At 41.7% G+C, this 17,621-nt stretch overlaps 1 protein-coding gene across 1 annotated transcript in view; it reads right to left on the reverse strand.

The window, feature by feature from the left end:
• Positions 1 to 17,621, reverse strand: part of tm9sf2 (transmembrane 9 superfamily member 2) — a 73,074-nt gene that overhangs the window by 33,278 nt on the left and 22,175 nt on the right. The window contains exons 4-5 of the mRNA XM_069890512.1: positions 2,984 to 3,111; positions 2,406 to 2,535 (exon numbers count right to left, since the gene is read on the reverse strand). Of these exons, the coding sequence (XP_069746613.1) occupies positions 2,406 to 2,535; positions 2,984 to 3,111 (258 nt within the window). The remainder of the gene's footprint in view (positions 1 to 2,405; positions 2,536 to 2,983; positions 3,112 to 17,621) is intronic.

Below are 17,621 nucleotides of genomic sequence, written 5' to 3' on the forward strand. Positions count from 1 at the left end.
TTGGAGGTCCATCTTTGCAGAACTTTTTCTAAACATGTTATCTCACCAACCCTCTTTTCAATCTTCTTCAGCATGATGCTGAACCAAGCCATGAAAGACCCCAACAATGAAGACGCTGTTTACATCCGGTACCGCACGGATGGCAGTCTCTTCAATCTGAGGCGCCTGCAAGCTCACACCAAGACACAAGAGCAACTTGTCCGTGAACTACTCTTTGCAGACGATGCCGCTTTAGTTGCCCATTCAGAGCCAGCTCTTCAGCGCTTGACGTCCTGCTTTGCGGAAACTGCCAAAATGTTTGGCCTGGAAGTCAGCCTGAAGAAAACTGAGGTCCTCCATCAGCCAGCTCCCCACCATGACTACCAGCCCCCCCACATCTCCATCGGGCACACAAAACTCAAAACGGTCAACCAGTTTACCTATCTCAGATGCACCATTTCATCAGATGCAAGGATCGACAATGAGATAGACAACAGACTCGCCAAGGCAAATAGCGCCTTTGGAAGACTACACAAAAGAGTCTGGAAAAACAACCAACTGAAAAACCTCACAAAGATAAGCGTATACAGAGCCGTTGTCATACCCACACTCCTGTTCGGCTCCGAATCATGGGTCCTCTACCGGCACCACCTACGGCTCCTAGAACGCTTCCACCAGCGTTGTCTCCGCTCCATCCTCAACATCCATTGGAGCGCTTTCATCCCTAACGTCGAAGTACTCGAGATGGCAGAGGTCGACAGCATCAAGTCCACGCTGCTGAAGATCCAGCTGCGCTGGATGGGTCACGTCTCCAGAATGGAGGACCATCGCCTTCCCAAGATCGTGTTATATGGCGAGCTCTCCACTGGCCACCGTGACAGAGGTGCACCAAAGAAAAGGTACAAGGACTTCCTAAAGAAATCTCTTGGTGCCTGCCACATTGACCACCGCCAGTGGGCTGATAACGCCTCAAACCGTGCATCTTGGCGCCTCACAGTTTGGCGGGCAGCAACCTCCTTTGAAGAAGACCGCAGAGCCCACCTCACTGACAAAAGGCAAAGGAGGAAAAACCCAACACCCAACCCCAACCAACCAATTTTCCCCTGCAACCGCTGCAACTGTGTCTGCCTGTCCCGCATCGGACTTGTCAGCCACAAACGAGCCTGCAGCTGACGTGGACTTTTACCCCCTCCATAAATCTTCGTCCGCGAAGCCAAGCCAAAGAGAGAAGAAGATACTGAAGTTTCTTATTTAAAATCTTCTGTCTTTCATTGGAGGTCCATCTTTGCAGAACTTTTTCTAAACATGTTATCTCTTTTTCCAATATGTCTAATCCTTTCATATAGTCTTTCTTAATTTTAGAAATATAACTTATAATTTGTCCTCTGAAATAGGCTTTCATCATGTCCCATCAAATAAATTTATTATTAATTGAATTTATCTTTTGGCAAAAAAAAATCACAAAAATCTGGCCTTTTTAATAAGATTGAATTAAATCTCCATCTATAAATTGATTCTTCTTTATCTAACATTGTGCCATTCATAATGGTGAATGATCCGATAATATTCTTGCTTTGTAATCAACTTGATTAATTCTATCTTGGAGATGTGCCGATATTAAAAATAAATCTATCCTTGAATAAGAATCGTATCTATTTGAATAAAAAGAATAATCTCGCTTTCTTGGGCAAATTCTTCTCCATATGTCTATTAAATTCAGGTCCTTCATTAATGTCAAGGTATAATGAAAAGACCTATGTGAGATACTGGCTTTAGAAGGCAGCCATGATCAGAAAAGATCCCCATCACTTTGGTCACATCCTCTTCTTCAAGCAGAAGGTACAGAAACCTAAAGTCCATCACCTCTAAGTTTAAGAACAGTTTTTTTCCCACCCAATTAGCTATCAGGCTTTTCAATCTCCCTGTACCACCCTACACCCTAACCATAAAACACTCCTGGACTACCCAAACATCTGTGCACTATTGAAATGCCACTTTTTTTCTTGCACTAACTGCTACTGTGAATATTTAACCATTCTTCTGTATTTGTTATCTCTTTCTTTGTCTTGGCATAGTGTGGTAATTTAATGTATACTATTTTCATTGGTGTATCTGTGTGGCTGCAGCACGTAAGAATTTCAGTGCCATAGTACATTGTGCTTATGTATATGACAATAAACTCCCATCATCATGATATCAAATCATTGAAGTAGTACAATCTGCATTGAAGATAGATTTGAGAAGTTAATTTTAGATGAAAGCAATGCTTATAATTTGTTTCAGAATTACAAATATAGATGACGAACAACTTCAACCTCTACACATGCCTACCAGGTGACGTTGAGTTTGAATCTTTTGTTTCAAGAATTGGCTCTAGAATGATATTATGGTCTACATTCAAATACACATAAAATGCAGAAACTTACGCTAATAACACAAGCATCTTTTGGGTGGCCAGCTTTTGTTATGTAGCAGCCAATGGGAAATCCTGGATTGCAGAACTTCAGGCCCTCTTCCACATCATAGCACCATGTGACAGGCATATTATCAATGATCCTGCAAGTTAAGTTATACACATTGATAAAGTGCATAAATGATCAAGTTAATTTAATGAAGTGCCCAACACTTCCTTTCATATACATTCACCTGTATTACTAAAACAGATCATTAAATAGCTTGACCATTCTGTCATTATGCACTCATACATTTCTATGTTCCTGAGCATTAAAGGGCCTGCTTGTTCAGTGTTGAAAGAACTGATTTTAATTTCTTCCCTGAATCCCATCGTTTCCCTTGTTGACATTTCCTGCACAGGGATGTGCAATCTTCTGGTTCTGGAGCAGTCCGTGGGCTGCTTATCTTCCTTGGTTTTGAGTCTAATGTGGTAATTGCATTTAAACAATGGCTTTTGGTTGAGAAAAAAGTTATCATCTAAAAATGTATTTTCATTCATGATATTTGCATTTTCTATGATTTTCTGTTTAGTAATTTCTCAACTACTCACCAATGATGTTGATAGTTTAATTGTATGCCATTTTTTAAAAACATCAGCTTTGATTTGTCATTGGTTTTTCCAATGTTATATTCTTTTGTACATACATGCTTACACACCTCTTCTTTCTTGAAGTGGAACTGCAATTTAAAAACCATATTTCAGTTTAAAATAACAAACATGAAGCACTCCTCAAATTAATTATAAACAGTTTAAAATGTCCAATGAAGGTGCAACTGATCATTTCACATTATATTGCCTTCTCCAACTTTACCTTGGTTTTTGGGACTTCTGTGGTAAATTTTGGCAAGTTTGCCACTAAGCAGGGAAACATTTATGACTCAACAAGTGCAACATTACAACAGCAAAGATCACAACATTCACAATTTTTATTGCAACAGTTATTTAATCTCATAATACAATGCAGCACAATAAAAGGGGTTTGAAAGCATATCATCAACATTAGAGGAAAAATTCTGATCTCCATATGGCCAGTTTACGACTATCCACCATAGATTTTAAACACTTAAAAGCAAAATCAATGACTAAGATTAAAATCACCTGTTCAAACATCTCCTGTTTTGCTTGAAAATTTATGTTTGATTACACTATTCTGATCTAATTCAGATGTTTTCTTACGCTAAAAACCACCAAATAAATGTAGCTGGTGATATATTGCATAGATTCAAGAAAGAATGAGGAAATTAGTGGGAACTGGGGAGAAATAAAGAAAGTAGAAGTGAAATGGTGAATAAAATCGAGAACAAGATTACTGAAATAAAATCAATATATTAATCCATGCGACAAGCATGGATTAAACCTTACACAAGCAAACCTCAAGTTTTCCTTTGCTACGTTGATGACTGCAATAGAGATGCCTCCTGCATGCACGATGAGCTTGTCAACTTTGTTGCCAACTTTCACCCTGACATCAAATTCACTTGGTCTGTGCATGGAACACACTATCTCTCTATCTCTACAAACATCTTCTTTAAACTACTGACTCCCACCGTTAGCTCGATTACACCTCTTCCCACCATCTCCTGAAAAGATTCTATTCCTTTCTCTCAATTCCTCTGTCTTTGTTGTATCTGCTTCCAGGATGGGACCTACCATTCCAGAACATCCAAGTTGACCTCCTTCTTCAAATAAAAATGTGGCTTCCCCTCTACTGCCATTAATGTAGCCTTTACCCACATCTACAACATTTCTCACACATAATTTCTAGCTCCTTCTGCTCCAAGATTCAACGACAGGATTTCCCTTGTGCTCACCTGCCACACCACCAGACTCTGCATTCAATATATTATCCTTCACAATTTCCGCCACATCCTCCTATCTCCATAGAGACTGCTCCCTCTGGGACTTCTTTGTCCACTCATCCCTACTAATTATTCCCCTTGGTATCTACCTCGTGACCACAGGAAATGCTACAATTGCATCCACACCTCCTCCCTCACCACCAATCAGGGCTCCAATCAGCCCTTCGCTTGTGAATCTGCAGAGGTTCTTTATTGTATCTGGAGCGCCTGATGTGGCATCCTCTACGTAGTGAGACTGGACACAAGTGGGGAGATTGTTTTGTTGAGCACCTTGCTCCATCAGTAGCAACTGCAAAAACCTCCCAGTAGCCAACCATTTCAATTCTGTCTTATGGCCTCATGTACTGCCAAATGAAGGTCACCTGCAAATTGGAGACGCAACACATATTCTGTTTGAGCACTCTCCAACCAGATGGCCTTAATGTTGACCACTAATTTCCGTTAACCCCCTCCCCGAGTCTCTTTCTTTTCCTATCCCTTGATTCTTCTTTCTTCCAGCTCCCACCCCTTTCCCATCCCTCTTTTATCACCTCAACTTTTTATTCTTCTACCCTCCCACCTGCTTCCACCTATGACCTTACCTGTTAGTCTTTGCTTCTCCCCCTGCCCCTTCTTCCCTCCTCTCCTTATCACCTCTCTGCCACCTTTGTATTCGGACGCCTGCCTGTTTTTGCTTATACCTGATGAAGGGCCCAGGCCCAAAAGGTTGCCTTTTACTTCCTATGGATGTTGCATGACCTGTCGAGTTTCTGCAGTCTGCTTATATATTGTACTTGACCCCAGCATCTGCACTTCCTTTCTTAGCTCCAAGAGTGATATGACAATTTAAAAGGATTTGAAGAGCAATAAACTCCAGATGTTGGAACAGATCATTGACCTGTAATTCCGTTTTTTTCTCCTCTCCAATGTCATCCTGATCATTTCTGGCATTTTCTGTTTTTATAACAACTTTTAGTTGATGTCACAACTATCTTCTTTTATAGTCGTTTGGAGACTGGAATGTCCTTGTTTAAGACTCCTTCAAGAGATCTCTGTATTGAAGTTGCAGTTGAAATTTTCACAGTTTATTAAACTTTATCATTTATTACACACTTTCGGACAGTTTTGGTATTGATAAGAACTCTTTGTTTCTTTATTATTAAATTCGATCTTTGGTAAAACATATGTTTGGTAGAGATATGATTTTACCTGAAATTACTAAATTTGAGACTTCTCTTATGAAGGTACCAGAGAAGGGTTATATTTCATCTATGTATCAAATATTACAGGATGGTACGGATAAAAAGGATTGGGATAGATTTAAAAGTAAATGGGAAGCGGATACTGGTTTTATTTTTTCCGAGGATGATTGGTTAGATATCTGTTATGATAGTGTAACTAGATTGTTAAATGCACGTTATGCAATGATTAACTATAATTTTTTACATCAATTATATTTAACACCTGAAAAATTTAAAAAGTATGGTTTTCATGAATCAGATTTGTGTTTTAGATGTGGTAATACAGTTGGAACTTTTTTTCATGCTGTTTAGTCATGTATACATATACAATCTTTTTGGATGAAAATTCAATTGTTTTTAGAATACCTGTCCGAATCATGGGTCCTCTACCGGCATCACCTACGGCTCCTAGAACGGTTCCACCAGCGTTGTCTCCGCTCCATCCTCAACATTCATTGGAATGACTTCATCCTTAACATCGAAGTACTCGAGATGGCAGAGGCCGACAGCATCGAATCCATGCTGTTGAAGATCCAACTGCACTGGGTAGGTCACATCTCCAGAATGGAGGACCATCGCCTTCCCAAGATTGTGTTATATGGTGAGCTCTCCAATGGCCATCGTGTCAGAGGTGCACCAAAGAAGAGGTACAAGGACTGCATAAAGAAATCTCTTGGTGCCTGCCACATTGACCACCGCCAGTGGGCTGATATTGCCTCAAACCGTGCATCTTGGCGCCTCACAGTTCGGCAGGCAGCAACCTCCTTTGAAGAAGACTGCAGAGCCCACCTCACTGACAAAAGACAAAGGAGGAAAAACCCAACACCCAACCCCAACCAACAAATTTTCCCCTGCAACCGCTGCAACCGTGTCTGCCTGTCCCGCATCGGACTTGTCAGCCACAAACAAGCCTGCAGCTGACGTGGACATTTACCCCTCCATAAATCTTCGTTCGCGAAGCCAAGCCAAAGAAAGATAAGATTAAAATACTTTTAGATCCGATAGTATTTTTATTGGGTAGTTTGCAACCTCTGAAAGGCTTGGGATTAGATAATTTTCAGCTTGCTTTTGTATATTTAGCTTTATCTGCAGCGAAAAAATGTATTGCTAGTACGTGGAAAGATACAAATATGATTGATATTAATAGATGGCATAATGAGATGAGATATTGTTTAATGATGGAAAAAAATTATGGAAGTTTCGCATGATAATTATAGTTTTTTTTATTATTAAGTGATTGTTATACTCAGAATATTTACATTTCAATTTATATTGATTAGATCTAAATATGTATATTTAATTTTTCTTTAATATTTTTTCTTTCTTTATGGCTCTCCTTAGGAGAGTTGGCTGAAGGGGGGGGGTTCTTTCTTTTCTTTTTTTTTCCTATATATAAAAAATTACTTTCATGTTTATGGTTAATTGTTGTATATGTTATGTACTATTTGTTTTTTGAATGAATAAATAAAGTTTAAAAAAATTATTACACACTTTCTTATATGATGCTTAAAGCGATCAATAAAGTTTTTGGTCTATCCCAAGACCCTTCATCTTCGCAGAACAAAGAAAATTCAAAACTGACTGCCTTATCTCAAATGCGCAGAGAGAGTTAGCTGTCCTTGAAGCAGGTTGTTACTAGGAAACGGCATGATTTATGTCAACATCTACTGGCAAGGAACATAGGAAGTAGGAACAGGAGTAGGAAAAAAATGGCCCATCGAGCCTGCTCCGCCATTCAATACGATCATGGCTGATCTAATTTATGATCTAACTCCACCTACCTGCCTTCTCCCCATATCCCCTAATTCCTCTATCATGTAAAAATTTATCTAACCGAATTTTAAATATGTTTAATGAGGCAGCCTCAACCACTTCCCTGGTTAGAGAATTCCAAACATTCACTACTCTCTGGGAAAAACTATTTTTCCTCATCTCTGTCCTAAATCTACTCCCCAGAATCTTGAGACTGTGTCCTCTCGTTTTAGTTTCCCCAGCCAGCTCAAAAAACCTTCCTACATCTATCCTATCCATACCCTTCATAATCCTATATGTTTCTATAAGATCTCCTCTCATTCTTCTGAACTCGAGTGAATACAATCCTAGACAATTTAATCTTTCATCATGTCAACCCCTTCATCCCAGGGATCAACCTAGTAAACCTCCTCTGGATCGTCTCCAAAGCCAGTATATCCTTCCTCAAATATGGAGACCAGAACTGGACACAGTACTCCAGATGCGGTCTCACCAGTATCTTATTCAGTTGCAACATTACCTCCCTACTCCTGAATTCAATTCCTCTGGCGATGAAGGCCAACATTCCATTTGCCTTCTTAATAACCTGCTGCACCTGCAACCTAACTTTTTGCGATTCATGCACAAGCACTCCCAAGTCCCTCTGCACAACAGCATGCTGTAGTTTTTCACCCTTTAAATAATATTTAGTTCTTTTATTTTTCTTGCCAAAGTAGATAACCTCACACTTACTAACATTGTACTCCATCTGCCAGACCTTTGCCCACTCATCCAGCTTAACTATAGCCCTCTGCAGACTCTCCACATCCTCATTACAATTTGCCTTCCACTCAATTTGGTGTCATCCGCAAACTTGGCTACACCACATTTTGTCCCCTCCTCCAAGTCATCAATGTAAATGATGAACAGTTGTGGGCCTAACACTGACTCCTGCGGCACCCCACTTACCACTCTCTGCTAACCTGAAAAACTCCCATTTATCCCGACTCTCTGCCTCCTGTCAGACAACCAATTTCAATCCAGGCCAAAATACTTCCCCGGACTCCACTTTCCTGTAACTTACTGAGAAGTCTCTTGTGCGGCACCTTATCAAACGCTTTCTAGAAATCCAAATATACAACATCAGCCTGTTCTCCTCTATCCACCGCACCCATTATATCCTCAAAGAATCCTAACAAGTTTGTCAAACAAGATCTTCCCTTTCTAAAACCATGCTGCGTCTGCCTGTTGAACCCTTACGTTCCAAAAATTTCACTATTTCATCTTTAATGACAGCTTCAAGCATTTTTCCAACTACAGACGTCAAGCTAATTGGCCGATAATTTCCAGTCTTCTGCCTACATCCCTTCTTAAAAAGTGGCGTGACATTTGCTGTCTTCCAGTCTGCCGGGACCTGCCCAGAATACAAGGAATTTTGGTATATGACCACCAATGCATCAACTATAACTTCTGCCATTTCCTTCAGAACCCTTGCATGCATATCATCAGGACCAGGTGATTTGTCTGGCTTTAGTCCCATTAGTTTCTCCATCACTACTTCCTTTGTAACAACTATTTTATCAAGGCCCTCCCCAACATTCGCATCCTTAACTCCGCACTTGGGCACGCTGGACGTGTCTTCCACCGTGAAGACTGACACAAAATATTTGTTTAATGCCTCGGCCATTTCCTCATTTTTTGCTACCAGTTTTCCTTTCTCATCCTCAAAGGGTCCTATGTTAACTCTGTCCACCCTCTTCTGTTTTATATATTTATAAAATTTTTTGCTTTCTGTTTTTATATTTTGTGCCAATTTACTTTCATAATCCTTTTTCCCATTTCTTATTACCTGCTTTGTAACCCCTTGTTGTCTCTTAAAGTTTTCCCAATCTTCCAGTTTCCCACTGCTCTTTGCAGCTTTGTACACCTGCGCCTTCAATTTTATACTCTCCTTTATTTCCTTTGTTAACCACGGTTGATTTTTCCCTCTTTTTCTGCCCTTTTTCCTGACCAGAATATATTTTTGTTGAGCATTACAAAATATTTCTTTGAAAATCTTCCACTGTTCCTCAACTGTTTCATCAATTAGTCTGTGCTCCCAGTCCACTCTGCCCAATTCCTCCCTCATCCTATGGTAGTCACCCCTGTTTAAGCATAATATATTAGTTTTAGATCTAACTATTTCCCCTTCCATCTGAATGAGAAATTCAATCATACTATGATCGCTATTTCCCAGATGGTCTCTGACTAATTCATCATTTACTCTACCTATCTCATTGCACAACACTAGATCCAGGAGAGCATTTTCTCTTGTGGGTTCCTTAACATGCTGCTCAAGAAAGCTATCGCGGATGCATTCTATGAAGCCCTCTTCCAGACTCCCACGACCAACTTGATTTTCCCAATCTATGTGGAAATTGAAGTCCCCCATGACTACTGCCGTATCATTATTACATGCCTCACTTATCTCTCTATTTATTTCCTGTGCCACTAAACTATTGTTATTTGGTGGGCGATAGATAACACCCACCAATAATTTTTTCCCTTTGTTATTCTTTATCTCTACCCAAATGGACTCAACATTATGCTCTTTAGATCTTATATCATTCCTCACTACTGCCTGGAGCTCATCTTTGATTAAGAGTGCAACTCCACCTCCCTTACCATCAGGATTGTCTATCTCTTTGCACCACCTGATACCCTTGAAAGTTTAATTCCCATTTAGGGTCACCTTGTAGCCATGTTGCAAATGCTGGCTCCTCATTGATTATCAACACAGGTGTACCCCAAGGATGCGTGCTTAAGTCCACTGTTCTACTCATTATACATGCATGACTGTGTGGCCAGGCACAATTCCAATGTTATCTATGAGATTACTGATGACACCACAGTTGTTGGCAGAATCACAAACGACAATGAGAAAGCATAGAGGAGGGAGTCAAATTAGCTCATTGAATGGTGACAACAACCTTGCGCTCAACGTCAGCAAAACCAAGGAGACGATTGTGGACTTCAGGGGGAAGTCGGGGAATATGACCCAATCCTCATCGAGGACTCAATAGGGGAGAAGGTCAAGAACTACAAATTCCTGGGTGTGCACATCTCCGAGGATCTGTACTGGAGCCTCCACACTGATGTAATCACAAAGAAGGCTCACCAGAGGCTATACTTTGTGAGGTGGCTGAGGAGATTCGGTATGTCACCTAAGACTCTCATAAACGTCTACAGGTGACTGTGGAGGGCATTCTGGCTGGTTGTATCGCTGTCTGGTATAGAGGTATGAACTCTCAGGACAAGAATAAACTCCAGAGGGTTGTTAACTCGGCTTTCAACATCACAGGCACCAGACTTCACTCCATTGAGGACATCTATATGAAGCAGTGTCTTAAAAAAGCAGCTTCTATCCTCAAAGACCTCCACCACCCAGGCCATGTCCTCTTCACTCTGCTACTATCAGGAAAAGGAACAGGAGTCTAAAGTCGAGCACTCGGTTGCCCAAGGACAGCTTCTTCCCCCACTGCCATCAGATTCCTGAATAATCAATAAACCAAAAACACTGCCTTACTTCTTTTTGTGCACTATTATTTTTATATTTTATATAGTAATACTGAAAGATGGTTATAATATGAAGGTTTGCACTAAGATGCTACTGAAAATGACCGAATTTCATGACTTCTTCATAACAATAAATTTTGATTTTCCTTGCATCTTGCATTTTAACCCTTACAATAGTGGTCCCTAATTATTATATCTAAAAAAGTTATAATTACCATTACAAAGAAAAAAATCAAACATAGTAATATAAATATTCAAAAGAAAGTGAGTCGATTATCAAAGATTTTTGCTTCTTGTAAAATAGAGATTTTGGTAATTATTCTGATCATGAAGCCATTTTTAGTCTTAATTCAATTGTACGTTTGCCCCAGCCCTATCCAGTGAATGAACACGATTCTTAATTTCCTAGGTATTCACTTTCTTGAGGGCACAAGATGGGCTTTTTCCTTCTTTTTCTGAAGCTTTATATATGATTTATTACCTCTTGCACAGCTTCTTCATCTAACATTGGTTAGTCAAGTGTGATATCTGATACTTTTGATTCCAAAGGAAATCTCTCTTTAACCTTCATAATAATAGGCTTGTTCATCTTTTTCTTTCTCTTCTGCAGTTGGTTAAAGAAAAGGGAGGACTCAAACGAAATTTGGTTCTCTAACTCATCAAGTCTCTATGGCTTTTATCGTCTTTTCCTGTAATTCCAGTCCCAATCTTGCATCTTCCAATTGTCTTTTTCTGACAATCTAACTGGAAGTCTTTAACTAGATTCTCTCTCTGCATTTAATTCTTTCAATAGGAAAGTAATTTTCCCATCATCTTCTGAGAAGTTAATAACTTGACTTGGAGGAAAAAGGTTATTTGAAACATCGGTACCTCTGTTTTCAGTCCTGCTGTAGTATACTCGAGATGTTTGAATTTTTTCCACCTTACTTCTTACATTGCTGAAATGTATTATTTCTTTCTTTCTACATCGTTATTAACTGGGTCTTCAAGGTACATTCTTGATTGATTTCCATAGTCAGTTATTTTGTATCATTAAACAATGACTTGTTCTCTTTCAAAAAATGAATCATCTCTTCCAACTGTATGCATTTTGATAAGGCTAAATCCCTTTCTTTAAGAAATGCATTCATTTATTTAGCAGTTATTCTTTTCTTCCACTTGGTTTTATGAATTTTATTTACAATTAATTCTCCATTCTTGTCAACTGCTCTCCTGGTTACTTTCAAAAATGAGGAATCATTAAGATTCGTTCTTATTTTTCTGAAAATCAGTTTTGTTTCCAAGTACAAAGTTAAAACCCTTTTGGTCATTGTTTTATGGAATATCCAATATTTCCAAGTCCTTTTTCAACATTTTATACTCTGAAGGCAGTTGCACCATATTGTCAAAGCATTGCTCCTTTATACCATGAGTACAATTTTCTGTGTTCGCCCATTTTAAACATGCTGCAAGATTTCTTCATTGATCTTGTTTGCTGGCACATCTTGACTATGAAAAGCTTCTTTTAGATTTGTTCCCAGATATTGGTTTCATTCCTGCCCAGATTTAGATTCGCAAGAATAACCACCAGCAGTATTTGCAACATCTTCTAATACTTCATTTTCATTCATTTTTGATGAAAACAATTTCTTCTTTATTGATTTAGCTGCTCGAGATTTTCTAAGCACTGTTTGTAATCTTTTGAAGGTTTTTGCTTGTTATCAAGGTGTTCAGGAAAGTCTGTCTTGAATGGTTGTTTCAATGGTTTGTTGAGTTTCACAACAAATTGACATTTGTTGACTGCTTCTGAGCAATATCATTCTTTCTCATGACCCACTGATTGTCCATCCAAGCATTGTTTTGATAGTGTAAGGTCCATCTCTCATGCTCGGTATTACTTTTATTGGTTCCAGATCCTATGGTACATCGAAACCAATTAGCATCTCTATCTCAGAGCTATCTTCCAGTATATAAACCTTCCTCAGATATGACCACCAATCTACATAATTTTGATGTGGGATGTTTCCTTTATGCACAGGCATAATCGTCTGTGTGCATATGCCTGCAAGATCACAAAAATCATTGTTGGGTATTCCAGCAATATCTCACCCTGAAACGATGCATGTGTGCATACCGTTGCATTCCTGTTCTTGGCCTTAATTTGTACAGGCACTACAGAGAGTTTGCAGTTATCTGCAAAGGCCCCAGAAAAACTACTTGTCAATACTGAGACTTCAGCACTTTCACCTGCCTCTTTCCTTGTTGTTTGTTCATTTTCTGTATTCTTCCTGGGATTTTGGGAGTTTTTTTTGACTATATATGTCACAGCTGAGTTGCTTTTTGCAGCCTTTGCTTCTGTGTCATTTACACAGACAGCCAAAACATACTCCATTTTCCTTCAAAAAAAGTGAATTCCTCATGATGCATCTTCTTTTTTATTTGTGGACATTTTTCCAAATCATGCTTATTATTAGTGTGACGTGTCTCAAGGTTATAGCTCAGAAATAAGACACACATAAGGAGTGCAGTTGACACTGATTATTGAACTGGCTGTTCTCTTTTATATAATCAGGCAGACCCTGGCTCCCATGTGAATGATGGGCGTGACCCATGTTCCTTCAGGCTGATTGGTGTCCTCACAACCCGCCGTCGGCGATTGGCTGGATCTGTCCATTTTGCTGCAGCGTCATTGATGGGTGTGGTTTGTGCTGTCCTGGGCACCAATTGGCCCTTTTGTGATCCGTCGCCGGTGATTGGCTGGCAGAGCCCGTTTTGCAGCGGCCTATGGGAACAGGCCACTGAAGCCTCATGTAGCCCGCTTGAATACCGTGTTCGAATGGCGACTTCTGTGTCACCCTGCGGCGACAGCCACGGGCCACTACATGATCCCTCCCCTCAGGACTCGTGATCAGAGAGGTATTATAACCTTTGGAAGGCCTACCCCTGCGGCAAGGGATTGGGAATGTAATTGGTTGACTGCTGTCCAAATGTGGCAATTTGAGCTGCAATTGTGAAAGTCTCTTCCCTGCCACTGATGTCCAGAACATAGGTGGACCCATTGTGATGAAGGATGAGATATGGCCCCTCACACGGTCTTTGGAGCAGTAGCCGGTAATTGCCACACCTCACAAAAACATATTTACAGTTCTTGAGGTCTTTGGGACTATAGATTGCGGATGGCCATGCACTTTGGGAAGTGTTGGGGCTTGCATTCCCACAGTCTGGCTCGGGCAGTGTCTGGTGAGTTTTCCAGGGCACTAGCCAAGAATTTGCCTGGGATGACTAAGGGCTGCAGGTGTATTGAAATCCTCCTTTGGTGCAGTTCGAATGGCCAGGAGAACCCATGACAGTTCATCTGTCCAGATGGGCCCTGAGAGTCTGGCCATGAGGGCTGATTTGAGGTGCCTATGGAACCTCTCCACCAATCCATTGGCTTGTGGGTGATATGCCATTGTCTGGTGGAGTTGGGCTCCTGGGTATTGGCCATAGACTGGAGGTAAATTGGGCTCCTCTATTGGAAGTGAGATGTTCTGGGACCCCAAAGTGTGACACCCATTTGTTTAGCAGGGTCCTAGTATGTCTTAGTGGATATCTCAGGTAATGGGACTGCTTCGGGCCACCTGGTTGAATGGTCTACAATAGTGAGCAGGTATCGGGTACTCCGTGACACCAGTAGTGGGCCAACAACGTCCATGTGTTTGTGGCAGAACCTTCACCATGGTGGTTCCAAAGTCTGGAGAGAGGCCTTAAAGTGTGTCTGGATCTTAGCAGACTGACGTTGTGTGCAAGTCTTTGCCCACTAACTGATCTCTTTTCAGAGGCCATGCAAGATGAATCGGTCAGCTACCATTGTGACAGTAGTCCTAATGGAGGGTGTGCCAGATTGTGGACCATGTTAAAAATTTCTCTTTTCCAATTGGCCAGGATGATTGGATGTGACACAACTGGTAGCTGTGTCACACAAAAGAGTCATTTTACCTGGGCCAATTGGGACATCCTCCAGGTGCAGGCCAGTTACTGCAGTCTGAAAAGCAGGGATGATGGAATCCGCTTGTTGTGCTTTCACTGGGGCCATGTAGTTGATGCCTGGGGTGGGGGAATTTCTGGAGGAAATAGCAGGTCAGGACAATGTATCAGCCACCATATTGGATTTTCCCGCGATGTGACTAATGTCGGTGAAGAAATCTGAAATATAAGAAAGGTGTCTCTGTTGCCTGGCTGACCATGGATCTGAAGCTTTGCTGAAAGCAAAGATAAATGGTTTATGGTCGGTGAAGATCTGGAATTTCCTGCCCTCTAGGAAATATCGAAAATGCCTCACTGCCAGGTACAGAGCCAACTGTTTGCGGTCGAATGCACTGTATTTCAGTTCCAGTGGCTGGAGGTGCTTGCTTAAAAGAAAGCTAATGGCTGCCATTGCCCATACACCTGCTGCTTAAGCACATCCCCGACTGCTGTATTAGAGGCATACACTGAGAGGGCTATTGAGGTATCAGGCCTAGGGTGCACTAGTAGTATTATGTTGACCAGAGCGTCTTTGGCAGATCAGAAAGCCTCAGCTGCCACATTCGTCCATATAATGTTGTTCTTGTGACTGGAAATAAGGGAGAATAATGGCCTCATTTTTAATTTAAAAAAAAATTTTTCACGCTAAGAACCACATTAACCAAAATATACAAACATTTCCTTCTTGAATATACACAGTCATTTTCTCCCCTTCCCCCCCCTCCCTTTCCTCCCTCCTTTCCACCCCCTCCAAACCCATTAAACATTCAACATAGACAATACAATAAACCCAGAATAATGGCCTCATGATGTGAGCTGCTGCCGGTAATGAATTGGTGGTAAAAATGAATCATACCGGCAAATTCTTGTAGGCCCTTGACTGTATTTGGCCTAGCAAATGACTGAATGGTCTTTATCTTCTTGGGCAGTGGCCTGGCCCCATCTTTATTAATCAGGTGCTCGAAGAAGTCAATAGTCTCATGGCCAGGTTAATAGTCAACCCATACTCACTCAGAGGAGTGCACAAAAGTCTTAAGTGAGTAGCATGCTCGGCATGGACATGGCTAGTTATCAGAATATCATCAAAATGGATGGAAAACAAATTTGAGATCCCAGCCCACTGCGTCCATTAACCTCTGGAAGGTTTGAGCTGCATTTTTTAATCTGAAAGGGATCCAGAGGAACTAAAAAAGTCCAACGGGGTGATAATGGCGGTCTTGGGGATATCATCCAGGTGGACTGGGATTTGATGATAGCCCCAGATTAAGTCAACTTTTGAGAATATTTGGGCCTCCTGAAGGTTAGCAGGGGACCAGATACTTGTGGTCATGGTGACATCATTGAGGTGTCGGTAGTCTCCACATGGCCTCCACCCTCCAGATGCTTTTGGCACTATGTGGAGCGGTGAGCCCCATGGACTGTCAGATTGTTGAACAACATCAAGCTCCTCCATTTTACGTAATTCCTCCCTTGCCAGGTTATGTTTCTCAGATGGCAGTCGGCACGCCCTGGCGTGGAGGGGAAGTCCCATAGTGAGGAGCTGGTGCCACATTCCATGTTTGTGTGTTGTATAGATGAAATGCTGTGTTGTAATGGAAGGAAATTCAGCAATAATGCGTGCAAATGCATTGTCAGCAACAGTCACAGAATGTAGGTGCGAGGCCGTGAGCCTAATGCCACTGAGTGGAAAGTGAGCCTAATGCCACTGACTGGAAAGTCTTTGAGTGGACCAGCCTCCATCCCTTAATGTCCACCAGTGGAGAGTTGGCTTGGAGGAGGTCAGTCCCCAGGAATGGCTGTCAAACGGATGCCAAAGTGAACCTCCAGGTAAAATGGCAGTTACCGAAACGAAGGGGAATGGTGTGGGTGCCGAAGGTGTGTATGTTTGAGTTATTGGCAGCCCTTGGCTCTCAGTCCATCTTTCGGCTGCGGGCGTCGGAAGTTGTGGGGGGTGGTAGGACACTGACTTCAGCTCCAGTGTTGACCAGGAACTGACGGCCTGATAAGGAGTCTCGTATAAGAAGCAGGCTTTGACTTTTGCTGGCCATGGCAGACATCAACGATGGCCGGCTCTGGCATTTCCCAGAAACATGCAGGGGGAGTAGCATCAACAGGCCTCTGAACCCCAGCATTGGTGATCAAAACAGTTTGGCTCACTGGGGGGGTCCAACACTCAGGTGGTTGGTCAGTCGGTCGATTAGCGGACTTCCTGGCTGGTCACTGTTTTCGAGGCTTCATTACCTGTTCCAGCGTAGAGCAGGCATCTCTCTTCACCATCCATAGTATGTCTGCTCGGGCAGCTAACTTTTTGGGGTCGTTGAAATCTTCTTCTGCGATGAGCAGCTGGATGTCTTCAGGCAGCCGCTCCAGAAAGATCTGGTGAAACAGTTGGCAAGAGGTGTGGACATGGTTGAAAGTGAGCATGTCGCTCATGAGGGCGGAAGGGATCCTGTTCCCCAAACTGTCCATATCCAACAGTTGGGTTGCGTGTTTGTGAGTCCGTAAGGGCAGGTTAGTAGCTCCTTGATGGCCACATACTTCCCTCAGTCCAAGGACTGTTGAATGGTACCTTGGTCGAGGGCGCCTACTATGTGGTCCTTTCGCAATCTGTCACCAGCGATCGGATGGAAGAGCCCATTTTGCAGAGCCCTTTGGAAACAGGCTGCTGACACCTCATGCAGCCCACTAGATTGCCGTGTTCAAATGGCATCTTCTCTGCAGCAACAACCGCAGGCTACTATAACAGAGCAAACATTTTTTCATAACAGGCAAACTTTTATTTTCCTTATCTGTAACTAATACATTGATAGCAAAGGAACTTCCCTTTATCTTTGGACT

The sequence above is a fragment of the Narcine bancroftii genome, chromosome 7 (assembly GCF_036971445.1).
Source record: "Narcine bancroftii isolate sNarBan1 chromosome 7, sNarBan1.hap1, whole genome shotgun sequence".
Lineage (NCBI taxonomy): Eukaryota > Metazoa > Chordata > Chondrichthyes > Torpediniformes > Narcinidae > Narcine > Narcine bancroftii.